This window comes from Coffea arabica, chromosome 5e (assembly GCF_036785885.1).
Source record: "Coffea arabica cultivar ET-39 chromosome 5e, Coffea Arabica ET-39 HiFi, whole genome shotgun sequence".
Lineage (NCBI taxonomy): Eukaryota > Viridiplantae > Streptophyta > Magnoliopsida > Gentianales > Rubiaceae > Coffea > Coffea arabica.
In genome coordinates this window covers 44,890,720-44,914,148 of record NC_092318.1, presented here as the reverse complement: position 1 = coordinate 44,914,148, position 23,429 = coordinate 44,890,720, and the positions used below count along the sequence as shown (strand labels likewise).

At 39.0% G+C, this 23,429-nt stretch overlaps 1 protein-coding gene across 1 annotated transcript; it reads right to left on the bottom strand.

Annotated features, from left to right (window-relative positions):
* Positions 1-6,173: 6,173 nt before the first annotated feature.
* LOC113687500 (putative late blight resistance protein homolog R1B-17) lies at positions 6,174-7,985 on the bottom strand. Its single transcript, XM_027205098.1, has one exon. The coding sequence runs from the start codon at positions 7,983-7,985 to the stop codon at positions 6,174-6,176; it is 1,812 nt and encodes a 603-aa protein (XP_027060899.1).
* Positions 7,986-23,429: the final 15,444 nt, after the last annotated feature.

The following is a 23,429-nucleotide window of genomic DNA, read 5'->3' as shown; positions in this document are numbered from 1 at the left end:
ATTTATGAGATCGAAATAATTTTATTTATTTCTTTTATTTATTGGTATTTGTACGTTTTGTAGTTTAACTTTTTATGATTGTTTTGTTATTTGAATGTCAAGGGTCCGATATTCGAATTAACCTAATAATCTATTGTCAGATTAATTGATTGAATCCGTAATTGTTTAATCGATTCATACTAGTGGCAACTAGCATGATTGATCCTATGTTAGGGAAACGTATGATCTAACTTAAACAAACTCTCATAACGTGTTTGTTGGTTAGGCTTGGGTTTTTCTAATTCTTAATGCAATTGAAGAATAAAATCCTATGGTTGTATCTACGGTTATCTTTTGGTTAGAAAAATAGTTAACGGTCGTATCTTGGCTACCAATAAAGTAAGGAAAAATTGGTTGTCAGAACTTGTTGATGGCTATAACTAATTTATTAATAAGTAATTGAATTATCTTTGCATTAACGACCAGTTGTATGGATCGTGTTTGAAAAGTTGCACCTTTGGTTAGAGTCGTATCTATTGTTGATTAATTCTCATTTTTTTTCATTTTTTTTCCAAACGATAACATTATTTTCATGAGTTGCTTTTATTTAGTTTAATTGGTTATTTTTATATTTTTATAAAAGTCCCCCATACTCCGAATTGTGGAAGAAACGAATTATCTCCAGTCCCTGTGGATTCGACCATATTTACCGCTATATATAAAAATTATATTTTTTTCTTGAGTAGGTATTTATTATTGTACATGGTCGACACCTATCAAAAGACACAAAATTTTACGTGGTTCGGTCGAATTGACCTACGTTCATGGGTGAAAGAGTAGTAAATTTACTATAACAAAAAAATAATATAAAAAAGAGTACAAAATCTTAGGAAATAATTCCAAAACTCAAAAGGCACGTAAAACTGAGAACATAAAAAAGACTAAATATAATAAAATGTTTAATGGTCCAAATGCCCATTACTTGCTCTTTCAATTTGATGCCTAACCAAAACTACTCTCAGATTGGGGTGTAGGCCTCCTAAAATTCTTTTGGGTTAGTGCATACAACACTTGAGCTGATGCCTTTAGCACATTTAAATTCATTTAAATCCATTGTAATTATAACCACTAAGATGAGAGATTTTTTTGTAAAACTCCCAATCTAGGAGATAAAGACAGACTCAACAACAGAATTGAATAATGCAAGTGGCAAATTGGGGACAAGAAGGAGGAGGAGGAGGAAAGATTCGAAGTACTGAGTGGGTACAAAATACTCACTTAATCTCATTATTAGGCTCAGGTCGGATAGCTACACTACTAAATCTAGCAGAAGGAAATTGTAGAAGTAGATTAGGGGTGCAAACAAATAGAGTCGAGTTAAGTTTAGACCTAACAAGGCGAGTCTCAATATAATTTTATGAAACTAACTCGAACTCGAATTCGAGTTCGACGAGCTCAAAATATCAAATTCGAGTTCGAGTTCAACTTCGAGTTTGAGCTCAACTCAAATTCGAGTCTAGCTCGAGTTTAAAAAATAAAAAAATAAATATTTTATTTTTAAAAGATAAATAAAATAATAAATTTTCTTAATAAATAATAAAATATTAGGAATATATATGTAATTTTACTATTAAAATAAATAATATATATATAATCAAGTTCGAGCTGACTTGTAAGCTAACCAATTTAATATTTTTGAGCTCAAGTTCGAGCTCGAATTCGACTTGGTCAGTTCGATCTTGACTTGAGCTCGATGTTAACCAAGTTCGAGTCAAATTCGAAATTGAGCCGCTCACGATTTCGATTCATTTGCAGCCCTAAATCTAGCGGCAGACTGGATTCATTTTCAATTCTGTCATGCTTATTGATACTAGTTAGTACCTTGCAAAATGCTTGATGGTTTAAGTTTATTTATGATACAGAACGATGAACCTGATATAGCACGACGAACTGGGATTCTGGAACTTAACGTTTGAATCAATATAAATGCCACATAGGATTCTTAATTTTTAAGAGTACTTAAAGAAAGCCCAAAACATTCTTGGAAATATAACTAAAATCCGACTAAAAAAAAGGTTGCTTCATTTAAATCTTTAGAAACAACAATAATCCTGGGAGCTGTCCGCACCACACAGTTTGAGACAGGATAAAGCGTATTAAAACAACAAGAATAGCATGATCTTGATGGTAGACTAATGCAACAGTACCAGTAATAGTACAAAACTAGAAAATTAATAGAAAATGTAAAATGAGTGAATTGACTGACCAAACCAAACGTACGTGAGAAGATCAGTAATCCATTTCATGGGATGACATGTGGATTTTCAGATCAGTGTTTCCCATGTCCATTTGTTCCTCCTGAAGTGGCTGTATAAAACTTGCAGAGAAGGGACAATCAGAGGCCTCAATTATTTCAAGAGTTGAACTCCCCAAACTAGAAGGGATCTCCTCCAAAAAGAGACAGTCTTCCAATACTAGGAAAACAGTCCAAGCATTCGGAGGCTGTCCACTTGACAATATCCATGAAAGCTAATTTCAAGATTCTGACTTTAGGGAACCCCTCTTCTTCCACATTCCATATTTCCCCCTTGAAGGCTTGACTAAGTAATTTGAGAACCTCCAGATTGGGTAGATTTTCGATTGCTGAAATTTTGCTCCAAGGGAAAAGAAAACCTGATAGAGTGGGAAAAGGCAACAAATTTGTAACAATTATGCAGCCAAGCAGTAGTATTAACTTACAGAATCTTGGGGACACTCTTGGAATCATCAGTAAAATCTTGGGGGGGGGAGGGGGAAGATAGCTTCTTCATTCATTGCAATCTTTAGAAACAACATGAATCCTGGGAATGATCCCACCACACAGTTTGAGACAGGATAAGAAGCATTAAAGCAACCAGATTAACGGATCTTAATACTAGACTGATACAGCAAAGCCAGTAGTACAGAAGTAAAGTACTAGGGGAAAAAAAACAGGTAAAAGGAGTGAAAGGGGCTGCCCAAACCAAAGATACTTGAGAAGATTAGTAGTCTACCTTATGAAATAAGGATCTTCAGATCAGTATTTCCCAAGTCCATTTGTTCTTCCTGAAGTGGCTCTATAAATCTTGCAGAGAAGGGACAATGAGACACCTCAATAATTTCAAGAGTCGAACTCCCCAAACAAGAAGGGATCTCCTTTAAAGAGCGACAGCTTTTCAATGCTAGTTTCTGTAGACTTGGAAAACAGTCCACGCCCTCGTAGGCAGTCCACTTGACAATATCCAAGGCAGCTATTTTCAGAAATCTAACTTTAGGGAACCCCACTTTTTCCATGTTCCATATTTCGCCCTTGAAGGCTTGAACAAGTAATTTGAGAACCTCAAGATTGGGAAGATTTTCGATTGCAGAAATTTTGCTCCAAGGGAAAAGAAAACCGCATAGAGTCAACTTTCTAATTGCCAAAGGGAATTGAAACTCAAACTGGCATGGATTTGGAAGACGTGTAAAATGATTGAACATCAGATACAGTGATTTTAGTCCACTTAGAAAGTCAAGTACTATAATCTTGTCTGCTGAAACCCAATTATGTTCATTATATGCAATGAGAATGCATTCCAGCTTGTGAATATTAGGAATTTTACTGAATACCTTGCGGACGATATCCAAAGAAGAAAGAGATACTCGGGTGAAGGTATTCAAATCACACAAGTTTGCAGCTGTGTCAAGATTGTCTGTGGGTAACAAAAATGAACAAACAGATGCAAAGTAGGTGTCCCTTATTTGTAAGTGCCTTAGCTTTTTCAGATTCCATATTGTATCAGGTAGTAAAACAGTCCGAACTACTGTTTTCAGGATGAAAGTTTCCAAATTCGAGAGATTGGCTATGGAAGATGGAATTGAATCCATATTTCCTAGAATTGCCAAGTATCTCAATTGAACCAATAATTCTAGTTCTCTAGGAAAAGTAGTACCTAGATTTATGTCGCTCAATTCTAACACTCTAACAAGTTTGAAGATACCATAAATGGATGAAATCTCAAATTCACGATGTCGGTGCCTTTTGCCTCCATCGGAGTGTATTAGAGAATGGATTGTGGGAGCAAATAACCTGGACTTGCAAAAGTGCTCTGGGTTAGAGTTGATGCATAGGCGGCGTAGGTTGCGTGTAGAGCTGGCAAAAAAGCCCAAAACCCAACAACCCGCCCAACCCGCCCATTAATTTTAAGGGATGGGTTGGGTCAATTGGGTTATGGGTTTTATTGGGTTGGGTAAGAACAACCCAACTTATTCATTGGGCGGGTTGGGTTTTTTATTTGGGTACCCAATACCCAACTTGTTTAAAAGTAATTTGAAATAATAAATACAAGATTTAATACACATATGCCCAACTATTTACATTTGGACATGTGTTAATAATTCATTAATTAATTTGTATTCAAAATTCTCATATATATATATATATTTTTTTTTTCAATCATGTTTTTAAATTTTTATTTAAAATAAAAAAGAAATTTAAAATAAAAACTCATGCTTATTTTACTTTTATAACAATAGTTAAACTTGCTCAACTTTTATAATCAACAAAGTAGTACAAGCCCGTGGCTAAAATGCCACAAAAGTAAGGTTGTTATCACATCAAGTCAAACCTGAATTATGTATTATTTGAGTTCTATTCGAGTAAAAATATTTGGATTTGAGTTTTAACTCAAACTCTTCGAGTTTTTAATAATTAATCTTGAACTCGAGTTATCATATTCAAGTTTGAGTTCGAACTCGACCAAATAGAATTTATATAAAAGTTTCCAATAACAAACTGAAAGGAAGAAAGAAAACGCAAACGCAAGGTGTCTTAATTACAAAATTCACTATAGTTATACTATGGGTTGTTGAAGCTTCTCTTGTTTATGAAAAATGAAAACACATAGGCTCCATATGGATTAGGCATTTTTGAAAGTGTTTTTGAAATAAAAAAAAACTACAAGAAGTCCTACAACAAAATAACATGTTGAAATTATAAATGAGAGACAACTTCTAGGATTGACTTTTTGTGTGGCTGGATGGGCATAATGAAAGCACATACACATTTTATTTCCAATTTGGATATTAAAGAAAAATAAGACCTTGTTTGGATTGCTATTTTTAGGAGTTTTTGTAATATATATATATATATATATATATATATATATATATATATATATATATATATATATACTGTAACAATTTGGTGTATGTGAGGTAAAAAGGTAATTGAAAATGTGTTCACGGAAAATATAAAAATTTTCCATCAAAAAATCACATTCTACAAGTTCTTTGAATTGTGGTTGTAATGTAAATTCAGAATGAAGAAATCAAAATTAGAAACATGTAATTAAGATCAAACAACTTAACCCTATGCCTAGTAGAGAAAATAATAGTTGGTTATGGGACCAAATTTTCAGCACGTAATCAACTTTATTTAGTTGATCCATCTATATATTTTTCTTAAACTGCTTTTAGTAAATAGCCTACACTTCCCTTGCCATCTATATTCTTGTAACACTTTATTTACTAAATCACATGTTTATGTGGAATTGGAAGTTTGGATCCTAGTATGAATACAAAAATGTTTCGTTTTCTTTTAAAATATGGCCACGAATTAAAATCTTCTTTGTTTCGTTGACGCTGCTTGGAATTCATGGTGGTGGCTAATTCAAATGCAAGTGCTAATCTACCAAGTGATTCTTTGCTTAATAGAATTCTGATATAACATGTTTGAAGAATGAAAAGAATTAGAGAAGTTAAGTTTTGAAAACTTTGTTGATTATAGAAGAAAGAGAGGGGGGGAGGGGAACTAATTCCATCGAACTTCAATTAGTAGTATTAAAAAAGTACAAAGTAAACAATTTTTTTAGCTAATCTATTTAAATGTATAATTTATTATCTAAAATTCACAATACAAGCAATATAAAATATTATTCTATTTATGATGTGTTTCCAAGGAACTTAAGAAGTGAGTGTGTGTTTGTGTGTGTGAAAATACATTTATATATGTGAAAAAAATCTTTTTTGTGTGTTAAAATGTATGTGAAAAAGTTTATGTATTAAAATGTATGAATTAATTTGTTGGGTCATAGTTGGGTCATGGGTTTGAGATAACCCAATATGACCCAACCCAAAATCAACCCAATCTAAAGTTGGGCGGGTTGGGTATAACCCAATTAAGTGAAGACCCAATATTAATCCGCCCAAAACCCGCCCAACCCGCCCAATTGCCAGGTATAGTTGCGTGGCACTCTGAAAGTATTTATCTCATCATACCCACGCACCAGCTGCAGAAAATTTTCTTCTTTGCCTTTTGTCACACAAAACTCATGCAGCAAATCATGAACGCGACAAGCTTTGACACCACCAATGGATCTTTGCTTGGAAACAATGACCAAGCTTCTGTGGATAAGATCCATTAAGAAATCATTTGCCACATCCTCTGCACTCTTGAACTGAGTTTTCTGGGTAAATCCTTCAGCGCCCCATAACCAAATCAACTTCTCAGCAGTGTGTTCATGGTCTTCGGGAAATGCTCCGAAGTATAGAAAGAATGGCTTCAAATTTTCTGGTAGGTTCTTGTAACTCAACTCTATTGCAGCAGAGCATTGTTCTGTACTAGAGACGATTCTTGAACTTAAACCATCCACAAGTGCTTTCCAACCATGTTGGTCCTCATTTGCTAGAATTCCAGCTAGAATGATGATTGTAAGTGGCAGTCCTTGACACATTTCCACGATTTTCGTTTGCAAATCGCATAATTCTGGTGGAGGCAAATCATTTCCAGGAAATAACTTCATATTTAGCAAGTCCCAGCTCTCATAAGGGGTCAGCAGACGGAGGAAATGAGGCCCTTCATCAAGTTCATCTATCGGATCAGCAACATCAGACTTTCTACTTGTCACGATCACTCTACTTCCATTTCGATTGTCAGGGAATGATGCTTCCAATTCATTCCATGCTTCAGTGTCCCATATATCATCCAAAACAATGAGATATCTAGTCCTTAGCAGACCTCTTCTGACTTCTGCAGCCAAATCTTCTTCACACATCTCAGAAAAATTGTTAGGAGGCTTGGAGTGAATACAAGTCGAAATTTCAAGTAACAGATTTTTTCTGTGATACACTTGAGAGACAGTACACCAAGCACGTGCATAAAAATGTGATGTAACTAAAGAATTATTGTAAACCTTTTTAGCTAAAGTTGTCTTGCCAAGTCCTGGCATACCTACAATGGGGAGAATTTGCAGTTGGGATGATCCTCTTGTGAGTCGATTGATTATTGAGGTTGCCTCATCCTCCAATCCCAGGATCATGTCATTGATTATTGGCATGCTGCCCTGTGATGACATGTTATTTGGTCTCTTGGTAACTTCCTTAACATTGAGATCAAGTGTTTTTTTTTCAAAAATGTTCAAGGCCGCAGCTTTGATGATCTTAATTTCTTCTTCAACGGAATCAAATGAGATTGAAGAAGAATCTAGATTGTCTCCAACCAACAAGGAGTCGATAAGAAATTCTACCTTGTATGCCACCTCAACAACACGATCCCAAAGTGCTTGAAGCTCCCGATCTTCATTGTGCAATTCCACAATTCTTCCCAAGAAGAAGCGCAAGTAAACAAGTTCTTCATGGATTGCATGAATTGGATAGTTTGAAAGAGCAACTGAATGGGCATCTGGATTTGTCAAATCTTCCATATATTTTAGAAGAAAATCGATAAATCCCAACTCATTAGTCCTAGGAAACTTGGATGACGGTGATGTTTCTGGATATTTCTCTGCAACTATTGCCTTGATAAGCTTTATTCTTTTCAAGAAATGATGAAAAGACTGAAGATCCATTTGCTTGACATATCCATCTTTAATTACACTGAGAGAAAGGGAAAAAATAACAAGTCCTGCATCACAGAGCAAGAGTCCAGTAAGATCTCTCATTTTCTCATCAAAATTGTTGGGGTTCTCCTTGAGAATGATTCTCAAGGATCTCAGCCCGTCATAAAGCATTTTCAATCGATCCTTCAAAGAAATCATAATACAAGTTCCAGTCTTTAGTATCTCCCAAAGATAGACTAGGAGAGAATCGATGAAGTCTCTGAATATGTTCTCATCTTTTTCCTTGTATGGTTGTCATGATAACTTTGAAGAAATCAGGGCCTGGACACATGTCTTATGGACTTCGGGTTCTGCAAAAATGATCTTCTGCAGCAGGTCCTGAATAGGATTGTCACGTGACATGGACGACTTAGAGAACAACACTCCATTGTTGCATGCTGCATTGACGGCAACAGATTTAATGTGAGTCAATAAAGGTCCCAATTGCCTATCTTCGAAGCCATGAAGTGTAAGAAAACAGACGAAGTTTTTCAAGAATGTCAGCTTCTCTGCAAAGTCTTCGGATAGTTCTGCATAACCTGCATAGAGTGCCTGGTTCTCTGCAAAATAAACAATGTATCGAGGGCTCTCCAGAAGAGAGTCCATGATATCCATTAGGTCATCTTTCTTCACCGGGGACTTGCTAGACAGGCTTGTCCAGTACTCTAAATCCTTGATTTCTTCTACGAGAGATGACGCTTCTTCTTCTAGATCATCGGGGATATGGGCCGCAAGTTCCATACGATATCCATCTTCCACACTAGTAAGATAGAACTTGTGAATCGCATGTCCCCGTTTGGAAATGTAATCTTTCATCCTAACAACCAGTGCTCCTAAATTTGCGACGTCATCATCGCCCCACTTTCTCACGCATAGTAGAAATGTTCTGAAAATTCCTAGATATATTTTTAATGACATCATTTCAAAGAGCTCGCACTCCCAATCTGAAGTTTTAGGACACAGGTTCTCCAGCAACTGCAGATCATCCAAGACGGCTGAAATGCAAGTAAGACAACTGGAGGCCATTTAACAAAAGGAAGATGAGATAAATTTAGAGATGAAACAAGTCAACGAATATGGCTAGGAATGATGAAAAAAAGTTCTAGAGAACTCTCTTTCAGAAACTAGGATAGCTCGAGGTTTTTGAGAGGATTTGTGTACAGTCGTCCAATATAGAGGTTGTTTAGTTATGAGCTGGTAAAGAGCTGGTGCTGGAATTGGTGGGATAATTTGGGGAAAATTCTAAAATTGTGATGGAAAAAATAAGTTATTCTACAAGGGAGGCCATTTTTGAGTTTAGTTCTAGCATTAGGGTCTTCGCATTTGTGAAATGCGAGTTCATTGACATCGCATTTCACAAATGCGAGGTTATTGTTCCGGAAAAAGATGAGAAATGTTGTGCGAAAAAGAAAAACGACAACACAAAGCTCGCATGTGTGGAATGCGAGGTGAGGTACCTCGCATTTGTGAAATGCGAGGTGAGGTACCTCGCATTCGACAAATGCGAGATACTCAGTCTGAAACCCAATTCAAATATGTCTCGTAGCCGGCAGAAATTGGAGGTCACTTTCTCGTCTCCTTTGCTAAGGTAGTCAGTGCTCCAAGCATCTCAGTTCTCCGCCATTGCCATTGTAGACGAAATCGCTCACATCTCGGCAGAGGAAATCCCTCACATCTTTGTCGTCGGAAGCTGTCCGCTGAAACCAAGCTGTCCCATTTCTGCCAAGCTATCTAGAATCCGTGCATCTCCCCCCCTCCCTCCCAATTTGCCAGAAGAGGTATGAATTTATCTTTTTTTTTTGTTTCTTAGTTTGTTTGTTGTTTCCAGAGGATTTTTGTTTTGCTGAATTGAGCTGGCTGTTCTGTTTTGGCAATCTATTAATCGTTCTTGTTCTTTCGGTTTGACTCGCATTAGCTTGCCATGCCTTAGCCTGACAATTAGTTTCGAAAAGAGAGAAAAAGTTTGGAAAATCGCAGTTTCTGCAATTATTGCAGAGAAAAAAAGATCCAAGCTCAGATCGAAGTTAATCCAGAAGGATCCGACACCGGATCCAAGATACGAGCTCGGATCCAAGTAAACCCGGTCGGATCCGAGGGATCGTCTGTGTTCCTGGTGAGACCGATCCGAGGCTTGTAGGATCCGAGGACTTCAACAACCGATCCGTGCTCGGATCGGTTCGCGATATGTCTGAAACCGAGGGCTCGATTCCTCAGTTTCCAGATTTCCTCTTCCCTCTTCTCACCGAAACCCTAATTTTCCATTTCATCCATAAAACTTTCAATTTTTCACAATAAAAACCTTCCCTAAGCTCAAGCTCTTGTGAGCATTAAAAAAAGTAATTACACTTTTAAGTAATGACAATGTGTAATTGTTAATCATAATAAATATATATATTTTTCGAAATATATATAATAAAAAGTAATTTTTTCAAAATATATATATATCTATTATGAATAATAAATTACAATAAACAAATAAAATTTGGAAATGATTATTATGCTGGATCTTTATTTTTGCATTTATAGCAAATTATATCTCGTACTCTATAAGAAAAATAATCACGTAATAATCGTTTGATAAAGGGTTAAATGTAAAAAACCCTTATAAACTATTTACCCAATTACAGTTTATCCCCTAAACTATAATAATAGGCATTTTTGCCCTCTTGAATGATATGTTTGAAAAAATTTACCCCTTTTAATGTATCATATTTGTTAATTTTCTTTTTAAATTCTTCCTTTTTTTCTTTAAACAATAGTTTAAATAAGTAGACTAGATTAGTTAAAATTTGTTTATTTCTTAATTTCGTAGGTCAATATTTTATACAAAAAAATGTATGTGAGTAAAAGATTTTTTTTCCCAAATGTTGAATTCAATGTCATTTAAGAATTTTAACTTTTCAAATATATAATAACAAAATAGAGAAATTGATTAATCAGTTATTAGTAGTATCAATAACAAAAAAAATAAACTACTAGTGTTGTTCATTCTTATTTTGTATTTCACTACAAATAATAATTGTTAACTTTTCTTTCTTATGTGGTATATAATATGTTGCTTTTATTATAAGTAGTTGAGGAACTACGAATTCTTAATTAGTTTATAGGTACTTAAATTATTGAATTACTAGATTAATACACTTTACAAAAATTGTTGACTTACTACATTAATACACTTTACATAGTATTGTACTACTAATTCTAATTTATTTTTTCCAACATAGGGATTGTTTTCTTTGATATGTCTATAAAAAGACCTCTGCGAGTATCCCTTTATTGTGGAGGTAAAATACACTATGAAGATGGGTCAATTTGTTATTTGCCTCGTACCTCCAACCGTACATTCTCATTACGGCATAGAATTGGATATGATGAGCTGCTGGATAGAATTTATCAATACATGGGCGTCGATAGGGGGCTGTTCAAGTTGAATTTATTTCTCCGCCAACCTTGCGGCCGTACTTCTTATAATGTCTCTCCAGTGGTGGATGATGAAACTCTGGAGATAATGTATGATGTCTGGAACGAAATTGTCCCATACATCGCTGAACTTTATATCGAGAAGGAGGAAATAGTCCAAAATCCTCGAGTCAGTAGCACATTCATTCCACCAACTACCAATATTGGTCCGATGATGTCGCTTGTCCATGCATGCATGGATCCAACTAGGTATCGATCCTACTCTAGTACAGTGGTACCAGAGACAGCATCGGTATCACAACTACCTCATAGGGATTGTGTTAGGGACTTGGTAGAGCCACGGTTCACGTCTGGCTTAAGGACGGATGTTGAATATGTTCAAGGCCTTGACTCGATTCAAAGTTTTGGAGACCCCGTATCGCCGAATCATGTGCCTTCTTATGGCTTCGATTCGACTGCCGGTCCAAGTCATTGTAACACATTCGTAGATGATGATTTGGAAAATGATGTAGAAGATGTGGAAGAATCTGAGTCGGTAGATGTGTCAGGTAGTGACTCAGATGGCGAAAATGAAAGACGTGGAGTCCACCAGGATCTTGGGAACCAACAGCCCTTTGCTGCATCTGCCAACCTTTCGTATGCTCCACGAGGATTCGAATTCTTCTCTAACCTTGGAAACATAGATGATGACGACCAACTCACTGATGAAAGTGAGTTGGAGCGTATTGTGACATTTAGTGAGGATAATAATCACATATGTCTACATATGAGATTTGAGAGCAAACAACAGTTGAGCATGGCTATTAGAATATGGTCTATCAATCATAATAGGGAGTTCAGGGTTGTTGAGAGCAAGAGTAATACTTGGGTTGCCAAATGTAAATCTGCATTTGAAAGGAGCACCACCACTGCGATCGACGTATCGTATCCTCCATGCGACTGGTCAGTCCGAGCAGTGAAAAAAAAGATTCATGGATTGTGGCAAATAACCAAATGGGTCAACGACCATAATTGTGTTGGTGATTTGATGAGTAATAGCAATGCTAGTCTTACATTTTCGATTATTGCTAGACACAGTTCGTAGTATTGAAGATGATCTTGGGTTTAAAGTAAAGAATATGGTAAGCCATGTTAAGGAAATTTTGAAGGTGGATGTCTCTTATAAAAAGGCTTGGTACGGAAGACGCAAAGCTATTGAACTTATATTCGGTTCTTGGGATGCCAATTTTGCTGAACTACCGAAATATGTTGATGCACTTATGCAGTTAAATCAGGGATCTGTGATCAGGTAGTTGCACCATTCTGACAGTACGGATTGTGTGAAGACATTTAAGTATGTCTTCTGGGCTTTTGGACCGGCTATTGATGCATTTCACATGTGTCGACCGGTTATATGTGTTGATGGCACTCATTTGCGGGGCGAATATAAAGGCAAACTACTTGTTGCAGTTACGCAAGATGCCAACAACAAGATTATTCCGCTAGCCTATGCCATTGTCGACGAAAAAACTATTTCTAGTTGGTCTTGGTTCATGGAACAACTAAGATACAATGTCGCCCGTGATCGGTATCCTATTTGTGTTATTTCGGATCGGCATAATGGTATCATCCATGCCATGACACATTATGACTATTGGCAAAAACCTTTGGCCTTTCATAGATTTTGCCTACGACACGTTAGGAGTAACCTAATGACTCACTTCAAAGGCTTGCACCTTAGAAGGTTATGCTGGGCAATGGGAAAAGCCAGACAATTGCGCAAGTGACGGGCATTCAAACGAGAATTGAGGAACATGTTTCCAGATGCATGGACTTATCTGTCTAACATTGGAGCTGAGAAGTGGTGTCTAACACATGACGGTGAGAACCGTTGGGGTATTCTTACAACCAACATTTCCGAAAGTTATAATAATGTACTTAGAAGAGCACGTCATTTGCCTATCCGGGCTTGTATTGATATGACATTTCATCGGACAGTTGAGTTGTTTAAAACAAGAAGAGAGGATGCTAGACATTGTCGTAATCCATTTCCTCCAAAGATATGGCGGCGGTTTAAGAATTCGAACCTGAAAGCGGGAATTCACAGGGTTGTTGAGTTCGATGGCTCATCGGGGGTGTACAAAGTTGTGACTGGCAGACGTGTGGATGGCAAAGGGGGTAATACACAAACGGTCAAGTATTTTGATAAAACATGCTCTTGTGGTAAGTAGCAGTGCTACAGACTTCCCTGTTCGCACTCCTTGGCCGTGTGCAGGCACCGAGGTGATAATCCTGGAGCACTTGTAGATCCCCAATTTACAAAAAGGCGGTGGGCGGTGCAGTATTCAGGAAAGTTTAACCCTTTGTCACATCCGGATACTTGGCTCCAACCAGATTGGGAGTTACGGGCAGATAGTAGTAAATATGTTGCACGTCGGGTTGGAAGGGTACGAACTAGAAGAATTCGGAATGAGATGGATGAGAGAGACCCAGAGGAGCCAAGAAGATGTACAAATTGTCATCAATCGGGTCATAATAGAAGAAATTGTCCAAATTTTAGAGCTTGATATCATCCGTTTTAGGGATAGGAACCGGTGTACTATGATATCTGTAATTTTTTGGATTATGGAATTAATATGATTTATGACATACATGTTGTTGATCAATGTTTTACTCGTTATATTTTTGTGTCATTTTTAGCAGCTCTGTATTTAAAGTGTTGCATTAGTTTATAAACTTCAATTCCACTATTCAAATGTGTGTAGGCTTATATATTACATAATATATTTGCAGCTATTGTTGTCAGTAGTATGGCCGAAATTCCTACACATGCAGCCCTGCATCCGGGCCCATTTGTGTATGATATTATCTAAGCAGACACTGCTCACCGGGCTCGGTCTATATTTGACGGGCACATTCTAGGTGATCAGCTTGATGTCAGACGATGTGATAGGCATTTTTGGGATCATACACCTATCCCTGAGACTGTTCGGCATTATATTCGATTGGTTGGCTTTGAAGGGGTGCTTGACTGTGGATATATGATGCTCGATCATGCCTTGATCACTAGTTTAGTGGAGCGATGGCGGCCCGAGACTCATACATTTCATCTCCCCGTTGGCGAGACTACAGTTACCTTACAGGATGTTGAGGTTCTGTGGGGTCTACCCATAGATGGTTCTCTAGTTATAGGGATAGATACATCTCATAGTGTTCAGGAATGGATGAATTTATGTGAGGAGCTGCTTGGTTTTTCTCCAATGATGTCAGATTTTGATGAGCAACGGCTCAAATTGAGGTGTTTATCTAGAATATTAGATACAGGGTTGGCACCCGATGCTTCGGATGTCCAATGTAGACAGCGGGCCCGCGTATACCTGCTCCTGATATTAGGCGGTCATTTATTATCAGATAAATCCGGTAATAAAGTTTTGCTGTTGTATATGCCATTACTACGAGATTTGGAAACTGTTGAGCAATATAGTTGGGGTAGTGCGATATTAGCAACTCTGTATCGATCATTGTATAGCGCCACATCTCCCTCTAGATCGTCCATTGCGGGACCATTACTGTTGCTTCAGGTACATTTGTCTCATTCAACGTGTCCAAATTTAACTATATAATTATTAGATGGTCAATTAATATATTCAAATACAATTTAATCACAGCTATGGGTATGGGAACGTATACCAACAATGCGCCCTGATCGAGTGCATCCGTTAGAGCACTATTCTGGTCCATATGGAGTTCGGTATGTATATCAAATATATTTCTATAATACTAATACAAATCAATTGACGCCTTTAAGACATTCGATGCACACATTCGTTCCCGCAGGTGGAATGTCCAATTTGATGTCCATAGAGTGGCAAAACATGTTGTATCTATATTCCGAAATCAGTTGACGGGGTTACGTGCCCGAGAGATACACTAACATCCTTTGATGCTCTTGTGATTGACTTTGCCGTTACATTTGAGTAAGTTGCTTAAAATTAGGGTCATGTGTTGGTTGAAGGTTATGTCATTGAATAATTATTGGTCTTGCAGTTCATATGGCAGCCATACTCGGACGATATTCTCGCTTCTCTGCCTGCATATTGTACTGCAGGACGCTGCATTTGGAGATCTGTCACGTATCTCATATGTTGGGAAGTTGTCGAGCCACATCTTCCGAATCGGGTTATGAGACAGTTCGGATATCATCAGCCCGTGCCTGATCTAAGATTGACCGAAAATCAACAGGCACTGCATTCTCTTGATCATCGTGGCAAGGGGAACCAAGACTGGATAACTTCACATGGAGTTTATGTTGAGGTGTGGACTGATCGTCATTCACATGTGGAAGATGGTGTTGTAGCTGAAGATCCTACATATCCATCCGAAAAGTATCGTCAGTGGTATCGCGAGCGGACAGTGCTATATATTTCAAATCCTACTAGGCAGCGCATTTTTTCGGAGGGCTTTCAGGGTGATAGCGCCAGAACACAATATCTGGTAAGTTTTCCTTACAACTAGTGAAATAGATTCCCGGACAAGTTGTCGATATAGATTTAACTCTATTAATCCTTATTAATCCCAATATTTGCACTCCAGATGGATGCTATGAGTCAGGTGTATTACATGGCAGAGACCTCTCTAACACAGAGTGACGAACAGCACGCGAATTATTTTAATGCAATGAAGGATTTTGCATCCATGACATTAGAAACTGTAGGGGAGTCATCCCGACTTGCATTTCGCCCTCCACGAGTGCCACAGCAAATTTCACAGCCAACCGACCCCCGTCGCGTTGAAAGAGCTCCTAGGAATGTATTCGGAGGTCAGCATAGCGGTGGACGCCGTCGTAGATTCCGATCACCAGAACCCAATAACCAAACTGGATTTGAGGGAAGGTCACAGGCTACTGAGCACCAGGGCACCTCTACGGGACCTATTGGTCATTCTAGGTCCCCAGTACCTATGGAGGAGTTTACACCCAATACAGACGAGTATCATGGCAGTGGTGAAATATATGTGGGAGGTATAGATGCAGGCCAAAGTACCCAAGCACTTGATGCTAGACTTGAGTCACAGATTACGCAAGTCGATATAGTGATGCCAACCCAGCCACGTCGCACACAAAGAGTACACAAACGCAGAGGATGTGGCACTCATGAAAAACTTGGACATCATTGATATTCAAAACTCTAATTGTGTGCTCGTGTTATGAATATTATTCTAAGTGTAGGGGAGAAAAATGTGTGGGACTTGTAGTAGTTTTATGTTTTGTATTTGGACACTATGTCGGAAATATTGTTTAGATTAAATGTTGTCTATTTTGGATTTGCTGGCAGGGAGTTTAGTCCACTTTTAAGAGGAGATTCTGTCAAATTTTTTTCAAAAGATAGTAGATGTATATATATAAACATATATATACATATATATATATTCATGGAGCATATACAATGTGGATTTGATGAATGCTGAAGTGAGTTTCGGTGATAACATGTTTATAATTGCTCATGGACTTGTTCGATGTGCATTCGATGCCTAAAGGTGTCATTTTGGTGTAAATGTGTAAAAATGATCAAAGAACATCACCCCTTGATTTGCAATGTGGATATGTTTGATGTGTTTTGATAGGTTGATATTGTATTTTTTGGTATATTACACTTGCGTGGGTATTGAGATTTGATGAACAGGTTGTCAAATGTATATTTCCAAATTTGGTGAAAATGGGAGAAAAAGTTTGGAAAAAATTGCAGTTTCTGCAAATAATGCAGAAACGAGGCGATCCGAGCTCGGATCAAAAAACCCAGAAAGGATCCGCGCACGGATCATTGGAACCCAATAGCTAAAATATAGAATACGACCTCGGATCCAACAAAATTATGATAGATCCGAGGGCTCGTCTGAACTACCGGAATAGGTGATCCGAGCCCTTTCGAATCCGAGGGATGATAAAAAAGATCCGACCTCGGATTTGTCGAACTCAATGTCTGAACATTGTGTATACGACCTCGGATCCAACACAACTCAGTTAGATTCGAGGGCTCGTCTGAACTACCGGAATAGATGATCCGAGCCATGTCGGATCCGAGGGATGATAGAACAGATCCGACCTCGGATTTTTGAACTCAATAGCTGAAAATTGTGAATACGACCTCGGATCCAACAAAACTCAGTTAGATCCGACCTCGGATCTATTCGCGATATGAACCAACCCGCGGGCTCGGTTCCTCATTTTCCAGTTTTCTCTCTTCTCTCTCACTGAAACCCTTCCCCACCCTCACCAATCTTCCATTTCGACCAATTATCATCTGATTTTTCATCATAAAACCATCTCCGAACCTCTTTTGAGCTTAAACCCTGAGTTTTCTCGAATCAAAAACATAAATTTGAGGTGTTCTGATCTTCAACAAAAACTGAGGGCCGAAATCCATTTGTTCAATTTGGGGACTAACTTGGGCTGTTTATGTTTCACTTTTGGCATCTTTATCATCTTCCACCATCATTGAACACAGTTGAGGTAACAATTTGCAACTTTATTTGCAATTTAACAACTACCAGTTTTCTATATTCGGATAATTTCCAGTGTACTATGCATTCTGGTAATTGTTTAATTGTTGCAAATTTTATTTACAATTGTGCTACATTATGCTTAAATAGATTGTTTCAACTATTTTAATTCTCGAAATTTGTGGATTTGGTATTATTGTGTAGCTTTTCCTTCTTCATTTTTAGGTTTATGCACATGAACTCTTAAATGCATGAACTTACTTCTCTATGTCAACTACTTGTAAGCTTAAAATTTCCAGTGGTACGAAATTGTTATTATCTCCCTCTGTTTGTTTATTTTTCTAAACTTTTAAGCTTAAGCATGTGAAATTTTTTATTGAACATTCCTTGTTCTTAGAGATAATTGGCACTCAATCAGAAGAATGCTAGCTCATTAGTTCTTATTTTGGTATTAATTAATAGTCCTTTTCACTTGGAGATTATACTCTATTGTTGAAATATGCATCAATTCTCATGAGATTGGACTTTTAAATGAGCTTCTAATTGAAAGATGGGATTCACAAATTCGGAAAGTGGATTGTTCAAACCATGTGTTGACAATGGGGATTGAAATTCATATCATCCATGCCCACCACTGTATCTAAAATGATTTAAGCAGGTTCTGTGCTTGTTTTTTGGTACAGCTGGTAGGAAGTTTAGCCCTTTTTCAAGGGGAAACTTTGCCGAAATTTTCTTAACTCATTAAGACAATTGTGTTTGTTATGTTTTGTATTGCGCTTCTAATTTGTGTTGAATCTTGTTTGTAATCCAGGTATCATGACTCGCACACGAAGGGCAGTGATTCGCACTCCTACACCTTCATCGAGTGAGGAACATACATTCTCTTTACAGGAGGAGTCGCCTGAAGAGGAATCTCCTTCTCCTCAGTCCCCACCTCGTTCTAGGCGTAAGACGGCATCTACCAGCCGTGCCGAGCCACCTCCGGACTACGATACCACACGTTTCACATGAATTGAGAATCAGCAGTGGTACGAAGCTGATAGAACGGTTATTTGGCGTATTTTGCACTACTATCTTGTCCTAATTTTGGCTATTCACGGTACTAAGAATTGGAATTTCACTCATATTCGATATTTGTGTGAATTGTAGGTGGTAGGCATGAAAAATGATCTCGTGGGGTGAATTTCCAGAAGACTTACCATTCCAAGGCGTGGCCACGCCTTGGAAGGTGGACGAAACCGAAAGACGGACCGTGGTCCACGTGAACCCGGAGCGTGGGATCAGAACTCTGGAGACAACACTAGGCTTTGCACCAGACGTTTCTTTCTTTGACTCTTCTTGGACGGCGGCTATAAAAAGAAAGGACAAAGCAAGATTGGGGGCATCTACTTTTTAGGCTTAGTTTTCTTTTCCAAGGTTTTTTCAGCGGTCAGACGTTTTTTACTGGGGTTTGTGGCTTTCTTCAGCCGCAACTTAGACTAGCTTAGGAGTTGACCTTTTCAATCTTTTGCTGTAAACGCCTTTGACGTTCGCTTTTGATTTGCTGCAATTTTCCATCGCTGTTATCCCTTTTCTTGACTCTGCTCCAGGAGCGACCGAATAGAAGGAAATGAACCAAGGGAATTTCCCATTTGTTCCTTAGTTAATTCGCATCGCTCCGCTCCTTGGAATTAATTGTTTGGATGTTTGCGTGGATGAAATCAATTAAATCGCGTGAGCTTGACATGATGAGGAGCGACTAATTTTCTCCTCTGCCCAAAGGGTGACGCGAGGGCGCGGTCCATCACACCTGTGAGATCTAATCAATCTTTCATTATTTCTTCCAATTTATTACTATTCGTGCATTTCCTGAATTAATTGTTCATGGGTATTTGATTAATTGAATATCAACGGCCGGGTATTTGATTTAATTTAATAGCCTACTGCCACGTTAATTAAATAGAATCCGTAATTGTTCATTTAGTTGACACCCCGTGGCAACCACCATAATTGGCTTTATGATGGGGAAATGCAAGATCTAATTTAAATAAACCCTCTTAGCGTGTTTATTGGTTAGGGTTGGGTTCTTCTAGCTTTAATGCAATTGGGTAATTAAATTCCTACGGTCGTACCTAGGGTTGTTATCTGGTTAGAGAAGCAGTCAATGGTCGTACCTTGACTATCGAAAAGTAAGGAAGAGTTGGTTGTCAGAACTTATTGATGGCTATAACCAATCTAGTGATAAATGGATGAAATATCTTTGCATCGATGATCATTTAATTGGACCGTGCCTACGCAGTTGATCCTTTGGGTAGAACTTTTATTAATTGCTATTTTCAATGAATTGTGCTTTGTGAGTTAGTTTTGAATTGTGTTTGTTTTATTTTATTTTATTTTTATTTGCCTCCCAGTGAAAATCCCCCAACTTTGTTCTTCTGATTTGGAAAGAGATAATTTCCTACCTGCTCCCTGTGGATTCGACCCTACTTGCCATTGTACGCAAAATTAGTATTTTTATAGACAAACCCGGTATATCGGATCAAGCAAACTCTTCGGGAACAGGGTGAATCAAGTAACCCATTGCACACCTAAGGTCCCTGCTCCAGTACTTGGATTTGTTCTATAATTATTTAATTGAGGTGGTAATTAGGACTTTTTAGTAATTATTATTGCACAGGTTCGGCACCTGTCAATTTTTGGCGCCGTTGCCGGGGAGCTGGCGTTTGGATTATTTGTTTCTTTTCAAATTCAGTTTTTATTTTTATTTTTATTTTATTCTATTCTTCTTGGTACTTTTGCTGGTTTATGCCCCGTTCTTCTCGCACAGGTGAATTATTATACGATCCTGAGGTTGAGAAGGCAGCGCGTAGGCGGAGGCAAGAGACCAAGAGGCAAAAAGAAGGACATTTATTTGCTGCAAACGAGTCAGCGGAAGACGAAGTAAGCATGGCCAACAACCAAACATTGAGGGAGCTGGCTGCCCCGGAGCTGACTCACCAGCCCTTATGCATCACATTCCCCGCTTTGGCTGAGAATACCGCTTTCGAACTGAAATTGGGGTTGATTCAACTCTTACCCTCTTTCCATGGTCTCTCTGGCGAAGAACCCCACAAGCACGTAAAGGAGTTCGAGGTGGTCTGCTCTAGTATGAAACCTCCTGGGGTCACTGAAGAGCAAATTAGACTGAGAGCCTTCCTGTTCTCTCTCAAAGATGCAGCTAAAGATTGGCTGTACTACCTACCAGCAGGTAGTATTACCACATGGGCGCAGCTGAAAAAGAAATTCTTGGAAAAATTCTTCCCTGCATCCCGGGCTGCGAGTTTGAGGAAGGAGATCTGCGGCATAAAACAATACCCCGGTGAGTCCTTGTACGAATACTGGGAAAGGTTTAACAAGTTGTGCACTAGATGCCCGCAGCATCAAATTAGTGAGCAACTGTTAATCCAATACTTCTACGAATGGCTCCAATCAACCGATAGGAGTATCATTGACGCTGCAAGTGGGGGAGCACTGGCAAACAAGACACCAAGGGAAGCGTGGGAGCTCATCGAAGCCATGGCAGAGAACTCCCAGCAATTTGGCTTCCTTGAGAGCAACCCTCCCCGTAGAGTCAACGAGGTAGAGACTTCATCCTTACAGCAGCAACTGTCAGAATTGACGTCAGTTGTTAGGCAATTAGCCATGAGAGACGCGCCGCGAGCGAAGGTGTGTGGAATATGCACTAGCATGGACCATTGCACAGACTCGTGCCCCATTTTGCAAGAGGACGGGGCGGAACAGGTAAACATGGCCGGAGGCGTGCCCGCGCCCCGCAGGCAGTACGACCCATACTCCAATACGTATAATCCGGGTTGGAGGGACCATCCCAATCTCAGTTATGGGAACAGGCAACAAAATGCATTTTCAAATCGTCCACCAGGATTCCACCAGCCATGGCAACCAAAATCGCAACCCTCGTCCTCCAACTCAGGAAGTTCTCTAGAGGACCTAGTCAAAAACCTGGCCACGACTACTACCAACCTGGCCACGACTACTACCCAGCTTCAACAGGAGATCAGATCCTTAGCCGCGAATACCGCGCAGCTCCAGCAGGACACCAAAGCTGACAAGAAGGACCAAGACGTTCGAATAAGCCAACTGGCAACTGCCATCAACCGCTTGGAGTCCCACGTTTATGGGAAACTACCATCGCAACTCGAGGTAAATCCCAGGAATGTAAGTGCCATGACGCTGAGGAGTGGCAAGGAACTGGAAGGGCCTAAAGTGGGAAGTTCAAAAAGCAAAAGTGAAGAGGAGATAGAGAAGGAAATTGAAGAGGAAGGGCGTATTCGCAAGGATCCTAAGGTAACCTTCACTCCTCCGCCCACTATTAAATCTAACTTACCTCCTTTTCCTTGCAGGCTGGAGAAGACAAAAAAGGTAGAGAAGGAAAAAGAGCTTTTGGATGTGTTCCGAAAAGTGGAGATTAACATCCCTTTACTGGATGCAATCAAGCAGATACCGAAATATGCTAAATTTCTCAAGGATCTGTGCACCCATAAGAGGAAACTGAAAGGGGACGAAAGAGTAGCGGTGGGAGAGAATGTGTCAGCAATGCTCCAAAGAAAGCTTCCACCAAAGTGTGGAGATCCAGGTATGTTCACGATCCCCTGTAAGATAGGGAATACACCGCTCAGGAAAGCAATGTTAGATTTAGGGGCGTCAATCAATGTGATGCCAAAGACCATTTTTGCTTCTCTAAATCTTGGACCACTTAAAGAAACAGCCATCATAATCCAACTAGCTGATCGCACAAATGCATATCCAGAGGGGCTAGTTGAGGATGTCTTGGTTCAGGTAAATGAATTGGTCTTTCCGGCAGATTTTTATATTTTGGACATGGGAGATGAAAAATCACTGAATCCTTCACCTATCTTGTTAGGTAAACCTTTTCTTAGCACTGCTAGAACTAGGATAGATGTGAATGAGGGTACTTTGTCAATGGAATTTGATGGTGAAACTGTGAATTTTAATATTTTTGATGCGATGAAGTATCCAGAGAAATCTAACTCGGTCTTTGCTGTGAGCGCTATTGAACCTTTTGTGCAGGAAACTTTTGAATTAGATGGCAAAGACGCATTGGAAGTGGCTCTAATCAAGCATCTGGAGTTGGGTGTAACTCCTGATGTGGACCTAAGGGGAGATTTGCTCCATGTTGTTGAAGCCTTACACTCACTTCCACCCGTATCCCCAAGGTATGAACTTGCTTCTCTTTTTGTGCCAGAGGCTCAGACAAAGCTGCTCCCTTCAGTTGTGCAGGCACCGAAGTTAGAATTAAAGCCTCTCCCGAAGCATCTAAAGTACGCATTCCTAGGAGATCGGGATACACTCCCGGTGATCATCTCTGCACACCTATCTCCAAGTCAAGAGGACAAACTGGTGCGAATCCTTAGGGAGCATAAGGAAGCAATTGGATGGAGCATAGCCGATATTAAAGGGATCAGCCCGTCCTTGTGCATGCACCGGATAAGACTCGAGGATGATGCAAAGCCAGTGAGGCAAGCACAGCGAAGATTGAACCCTCTGATGATGGAAGTTGTGAAAAAGGAGATACTCAAGCTTCTGGAGGTAGGGATCATTTTCGCTATTTCGGATAGTCCGTGGGTGAGTCCTGTCCAAGTGGTCCCGAAGAAGGCGGGGGTGACCGTGGAGGAGAACCAG

Coding starts and splice junctions, on each gene's coding strand:
- LOC113687500 (XM_027205098.1), bottom strand. CDS start 7,985: ATGCTTTATGACGGGCTGAGATCCTTGAGAATCATTCTCAAGGAGAAC.